Below are 7,500 nucleotides of genomic sequence, written 5' to 3'. Positions count from 1 at the left end.
CTTCTTCTTCTTCTTCTTCTTCTTCTTCTTTACCTTCATCTTTTCCCATTACTATAAGGGGTCGCTGTTTTTAGTCAACTTTGGCCTTCCCCTCCCTCTTCTGTCCTCCACCTCCATGTCCATAACCCTCTTACATACGTGTTCATCTTCTCTCCTCATGAGATGACTTCTATCCACTATTCACATTTAAACGTCAGCGTAATTATAGGCTAATGACGATTTCACAAACTCACGAGATTTTCTTTCTTTTTCTTCTACAGGTACCTGTTGGAGTCGTGATGATGAAGAGATCAGGAAAGAGGTACCAGATACGCATGCGTGTGACGCCCGGCGGGGCTCACCTGCCATACGCTAAATAAACTCTAGCCCTCTCCACCCTCCCCCCCCTCCCCAAATAAGAGGCGAATGAGAGCCAAAGGTCTATTTATATGGCAGCTGTGACTTACGGTGGGCCAAATGGAGGGCAGGAGAACCTTGATAATAATAGAAAAATGTAGATGTTGTGATAACGAGTGAATGAAACTGGAGATTTGATTTCTCTGTTAAGTGATGTGTAGTTTAGCCGTGGCCGGTCACCAAGGAGCCTACGGAAGTACCTGAAGGAGCCTGGCTACGTAGGCCTATTGTAAATATGGAAGGGCAGATGGGGACAACGCTGATTTAACGTCATTTAAGTGCTTGTGTTTTGATTAGAATTTCTAGATAGCAGCATTCGCTAATCACGTGATGATCATTATGGTGATACTTGGAGTTTAAACATGAGATTAGTGACTTGTTGTGATCGTGTCGGTGAGGCGAATTACTGAAAAGTGAGAAAGTTTAAAACTGTGATAGCGATAAGAAAAAAAAAAAATATATATATATATGAACTTCCTCCACCAGAAGTTGGGGAATTTTTATATATGAGACCGTTTCTGTCATTCCCTTTTAATTCGATCCAATCGTAACCCCCTTCTTCCTCGGTTACAGTTTCCCCCGAATAGTTTTGTTTTCAATTGCGGCCTCCTTCTTTTCGTCTTCCAAATCCTCACACTCTCTCTTCCTGACCTCAAGTCTTCCAGCGAAGCTCCATTTTTGTTTGATCGGTCTCCTCTTCCTCATCCTCCTCCTTCTTCTGTCATCACCTTGTCTTCCTCCTCACTCCTGCTCCTGTTTCCCTGATGTCTGCCTACCACCCGCTGTACCTTCAGAAGGAGTCTGGCCCCCCCAACACCAACAGCGACTCCTCCGACGTCGATTCTGACAGAGACAGGGCAACGAGTCCCCGTTCCAAGAGGCAGCCCAGGGCTAAGCACCACCACCCCAAATCCAGGAGCAGTGGGAAGGCCGCCGCTGCCGCCGCCGCCCCCACCTACCACGTCGAAGATGAAAACAGGAGCAGCTCAGAGGAGACCTACGGCGCCAAGAGGAATGCGGACAAGTACCGACGGAGGGAGAGCTACCACGACCAAGGGAGCTGTCGCTGTGATACGGAGGACGACTCCAGTGGCCAGGAACTGTACTGTCAGAAAGCCTCTTCCTCTGTCTCCTGGGAAGATGTCACTACCTTCAGTTACTTAGGTCAGGACCAGCGGGTTAACAGCTCGCTTAGTAGAGGTTCCTCTGTCGATAGTCACTGTATAGTTGTTCTTAGTTACTGTAAAGTTCTGAGTTTGGTGTTGTTGGAATCCCAGTGTGGCAGACACTTGGGAGTCCTTTAGGCTCTTTTGAAACGTTTTGCCTGTAAATGGTGTACCAAGAGGCATATGACAATGCCAAGATAACGTTTAACCCGAGCTTACTTCCAGGTAGATGAAAGAATGCAGGGGTATTTAAAAGTAGGGAATGAAACGTTGATATGTTGGGCCAAAGAGTCAAAGATCCAAAATAAAGGAGAAAAGTAAGCCTGTAAAATTGCATGCCTATTCCTCGACATTGGCTTCTATTCTGTGACTTGCCTTTACAAATGAAATGCTTACACTCACCCAATATCCATATTAAAGTCCATCGGTCCACCTCTCTGGCTGCCAATTGCCCTATGAAACCTTACACTTGCTAATATTTACTCACAACCTTCTCTTCATGTGAACGCCTTCGAGCGTCTCCACCCATTTCTGCAGTTTCTTTTCTTTATCCAAACTGAGCACTGCATTATCTTCAAACATCAACCATGCAGACTCCGTTTTTGACCCTAAAATTCTGCATCAAAGTTTAGTATAGTTTCTCTCACTTCTTGCACGATTTCTGTGAAGGTGTGAACAGCCACGGCAAAATAACATAACTTTGTCTCAGACCCATCTTTACACTAAACGCTTTGCTTCCATCATAAAAGCTCTTAGTTATTCTCAGCAACTGACTGTATCTACATCACAAATCCTCAACAAGTTTGTTGCCTAGCTCTCAAATTATCACAATATATATATATTATATATATATATATATATATATGTATATATATACATATACATATATATATATATATATATATAATATATATATATATATATAATATTATATATATATATATATATCATATATATATGTAATATATACATATACATAATATACATACTATATAATATATATATTATTATATATATATGTGTATATATATATATATATATATATATATATATGATATATATATATATATATATATATATAAAACTCCAGGTCCTCACACATTTAAATCCCACACACATTCTCCCGTCAATTCTTCTGTCGTTTGTACGTACTTTCTCAGTCAAAATGGTACTGTACACATTTCCTGGGATAAGTTATGTTACGTGCCTATAATTCCTGGTTTTGCTCCATAAATTCCACCTCTATAGAGTAAACCAGTTATTATCTCTCTCATCCATATCTTTTGAACCTTTCCTTCTTCCCAACGAACCTTATAAACTCTGGTCAGCCATTTAGTCACACTAATTATTGCAATATCCGCTGGCACCTTTCCATACCCGCAAAATTCAGCTTCGATGTTTACCATATCTTCAAATACTCACTTTATCGCCCCAGACTGATATCCATTTCCGTCTTTTATTCTGAAATATCCATTTGTTTATTTACTTCATTCAGAAGAACTTATTCTCTAAAGATGTTGCCCATCATTTTCACTTGCCTTTTTACTGATTGTTTTCGTAACTGCCCCTTCCCTCATCCTGTAGGCGTTAGTGATCTTTCCTTCTGTAGTGTACTTCAGTTATTTGGTTGAGAGAAAGCAACTCTACGCAACAAGTGTGAGTAAATAAAGAACAGGAGCTTTCGACCTTGATTAAGGTCCTCTTCAGCTTTACTGAGCAAAAATGACAAAGTTTACATAGAAATAGAGATGAAAATACACAATTTTTAAAAGGGATGTTAAATTTGAAACTGTCAATTTGGGGGTCTTCCTTTTAAAAACTGTATTTTCACTTTTATTTCTATGTAACTTTTGTACGGTTTGCTCAGTACAGCTGAAGAGGACCTTAGTGAAGGTCGAAAGCTCCTGTTCTGTATTTAATCACTTAAATTTGTTGTATAGAGTGGTTTTTTCTTGGCCATTCTAGACAAACACGAAGAATGTGTTTTAATCACTGGACTGCATATATTCCCATTTTTTCCTTCAATAAACCGCTCATTTCCTCTTTCCCTTATTACCTGCTGACCTTAGGATCTCATCACAAAGTATTTCAGACTCTTCATCAATTTCATCCATGTTTAAAACAGATCATCGATGCAACTTCTGAAACTATAATGTTTTCAGAGGGACGGAGAAGGACAAACAGGGTCTCTGTTAAACAACAGGTGTGTGAGTCCATTATGATATAAAGGTTCACAATACAATGGAATCAACTTATGATCATTAGTTGGAACACCTGCTGTTCTACAGCTATCCTCGGCTGCTTGAACTAAATCCGAGCCAGACGCCAGTTCGGAAAGTTTTCTGTTAGTGTAGACAATACCTGTGCTGCTCGAGCGGTTGCTCTAATGCGTTTTTTCAAAAGATTTACTAGTGCTGTTCTCTCTCTCATGCACTCTTGCTACAGAAATTCCAAGATAACAAGATTGCTCAAGAAACCCGGCCTCTGGTTTGTCTCGGGTAATGGAATAATATTTCCTGTGTAATGTACGTTTTGTCTGAAGACGAATATTCCCCATTCTCTCACCTGTCTTCCTAAAACCTGGCCCTCTCCCATTTTATTAAACCGTTGAACCTTACAATTTCTCGCCTGTCTTCCTAAAAACCGGCCCCTCCTGTTATTTTTGTATTTATTGAACCGTATTGTGTTAAATTTAGTATTTGTATAGGTTTGGACTTGGCCTCACAGGTTCCTAAGTAAATTCGTGTTGAAAAATTGAATCGCGTCATTTTGTTTATAAACGCCAAGGGGATATTGTCTTTATAGGTTCATAGGTCACTTACTAGAGGATTTTTGGAAGGCCACGAATGCATGCATTAGCGCCTCAGTTTCGTGATCGGTATGGTGTTGGCCTGCCACCTCGGTGGCCGCGAGTTCGATTCTTGGGCATTCCACTGAGGTGTGAGAGATGTGTATTTCTGGTGGTAGAAGTTCACTCTTGACGTGGTTCGGAAGTCACGTAAAGCCGTTGGTCCCGTTGCTGAATAACCACCGGTTCCATGTAACGTAAAAACACCATACAAACATTCAAACAAACGAACTAATGCATGAATTGGTGGCTGGTTCTTAGCACAGAGGCCTAATTTTTGGAAAGGGAAAGAAAGTGGGTGCTGTCAGAATGTCTGAAGGATGTTATGGATCTCTGTATTTGTTTATGAATGAACATTCTGTTTAGATACGAAAGTTAAAATCAGGAATCTACTATATTATATCACATTTGTTAGATTCTGGCATTGGGACAGAACATCTGGATTATTCATTCGGGTTACTAAGACTGGAAAATATAGTATTTTAAGCATTTTTTTTTATATTGGGAACGGAATTTCGAGTTAAAGCTGAAGTGGAGAGACGTATTGAAAGTGTAAGTCTTCCAGTCAGGGGAATATGATTGGAAAATATGAGTGGTTTTATCATTGGACCTGGAAGGATTTTTAGTACAAGTGCCAGAATTATTCATTCCGACTTATGGTTTGGGAAATATAATAAGTATTTTTATTAAGAGATGGATTGAGACTTTTAGTAGAAATATAGAGATATTTTTATCACAACTAATCGATGATATTTATGTTAGCATATGTCCATATATGGCCTAAATAGATATTTCAAGAATTCTTTCAACGTTTTGTGTCTGGTTTTAAATCCAAAAGTTTAATGATGTTTGCTATACTTATACTCCGTAATAAAACATTTTCTATATCTAATTATTTTCCACATATGTTTACAGTAAGCTGGGATTTTTATTTTCTTTGGGGCCATTACTACAGGTTAACTCGGTGATTTCGCGGACTTTCGTGTACCAGGTGTTCGTTCATATCGGAGGGCTGATTGAGCAGGTAAAATGTCCAACTAAAAACAATTATAGCAGAGGCCAGCTAGCGTTACAGCTAAGATCCGCTCACTGATTACGTCACGACCATTCCTTGAAGCTGATTGGTTGGAAATAGTTTCGAAAAGTTGGTTAATCTGTGGTTCTTTTCATCTTCATTTATTTTGCAATGGCTGTTTTACCGAATTTAAATATACACCTTGTTCAGATTATCTAAAGGAAACGTTATATTATCCCCTGAAATAAAATCATAATACACAATCTTAAAGATGGTTAAAAAAAGAAAAAGAAAATATGAATAAAGTCAGAGATGCTCCACGTTTCTGCAGTCTCGCACTTCCTAAAATGAGGTTCACCTGAATACGGAGGTGTCTTTAGGAATGTCTGCGTTCGAATCGATGCACTCGAATCACTGGATAATGGCCATCGCCGTCTGATATTGTCAAGTGTGTTCACCATTCTAAATTTTACCACAAAAACTTTCTCAGAGCTTTGCAGACTGGTATTTCATATTGATTTCAGGAAATTTTATTACATTTCAATAGTCTTGAAATCGATTTTATTGGAATCGTTTACACATTCGGAGGGATGACAAACTGCGCTCTTCAACACCAGAATAGACCTTTGTTTAACAAAAGGTTACAGTGTGATAGGCTATACAAGTCATATTGGATATAATTTGCTGAGAATTTTCTTAAGGACATAATCTCCTTTCGAAATAACAAGATCATAAAAATGACGTAGACCTACTATAAGGTCCTATGTCGTTTTGTCGGTTTACGCAGCTTATGACGTTTGGATTATAGGCCTATCTTATAGTCAGTTGTTTCAGTGTGGTTCTGGTTATGGTTATCCTTGGTTTTGTTGCTGCTGTTATGGTGCTTGTAGTGTCTTCAAAAAATTTTCATATGGTATCTTGACATTGCAGAATAAACATAGACCTATTCATAAAGTATTGGTATAAAGAATTATCTGCCTACTCCTGTTGACTGAAATTTAGTCATTTGTTTGGATTAAAAGAAATCGATGTCTTTATGGATATACTCTACGCTAGAATATTCTCCTAACAACAGAGAGAGAGAGAGAGAGAGAGACAGAGAGAGAGAGAGAGAGAGACTGACTCACTGAGTGAGTCACTCTCTCTCTCTCTCTCTCTCTCTCTCTCTATTGTTAGGGGAATATTCTAGCACAGATTGTATTCATAAAGATCTCGATTACTTTTAGTTGAAACAAATTCCTAAATTTCAGTTAACAAGAGTAGGCAGATCATTCTTTGCGCCAGTATTTATGAATAGGTCTATGTTTATTCTGCAATGTTAAGACACCATATGATAAATTTTCTAAGACACTACAAGCACCATAACAGCAGCAACAAAAGCAAGAACAACCACAACAAGAATCACAGTAAAACGGCTGAATATAAGATAGGCCTATAATCCAAACGCCATAAGCTGCTTAAACAAACAAAAAACATAGGATCTTATAGGTCTACGTCATTTTTTACGATCCTGTTATTTCGAAAGGAGATAATGTCCTTAAGAAAATTCTCAGCAAATTATATCCAATATGACTTGTATAGCCTATCATACTGTAACCTTTTGTTAAACAAAGGTATATTCTGGTGTTGCAGAGCGCATTCACTGCTTGTCATCCCTCCGAATGTGTAAACGATTCCAGTGAAACCGATTTTAAGAATATTGAAATGTAGTAAAATTTCCTGAAATCGATATGAAATACCAGTCTGCATAGCTCTGAGAAAGTTTTTGTGGTTAAATTAAGAATGGCGAACACGCTTGAAAATATCAGACGTTAATTACCACTGTCCAGTGATTCAAGTGCACCGATTCGAACGCAGACATTCCCTGTGTCACATCCGTATTCCGGTGGACTTCATTTACGAAACACAATATTGCAGCAACGCATAACACTTCTGGTTTCCTTCATATTTTCCTGGGCCCGTATTTATCAAAGCTCGCAAATCCTTAAGAGTACTCTTAAATCATTAAAACACTCTTAAAGTTATGAAAATTCTTAAGAGAATTTTACGAAGCCTCTTACGCGCAATGAGTACTC

At 38.6% G+C, this 7,500-nt stretch overlaps 1 protein-coding gene across 3 annotated transcripts in view; it reads left to right on the top strand.

The window, feature by feature from the left end:
• The window catches only part of LOC135225154 (uncharacterized), a 363,469-nt gene that overhangs the window by 337,125 nt on the left and 18,844 nt on the right, over nucleotides 1-7,500 (top strand). For all 3 annotated transcript variants that reach the window (XM_064264385.1, XM_064264388.1, XM_064264386.1), the window contains one exon: nucleotides 261-1,560. In XM_064264385.1, coding sequence (XP_064120455.1) covers nucleotides 1,161-1,560 — 400 coding nt within the window. In that variant the 5' untranslated portion in view covers nucleotides 261-1,160. The remainder of the gene's footprint in view (nucleotides 1-260; nucleotides 1,561-7,500) is intronic.

Source organism: Macrobrachium nipponense, chromosome 13 (assembly GCF_015104395.2).
Source record: "Macrobrachium nipponense isolate FS-2020 chromosome 13, ASM1510439v2, whole genome shotgun sequence".
Taxonomy (NCBI): Eukaryota; Metazoa; Arthropoda; class Malacostraca; order Decapoda; family Palaemonidae; genus Macrobrachium; species Macrobrachium nipponense.
This window is presented reverse-complemented; position numbering and strand designations above follow the sequence as displayed.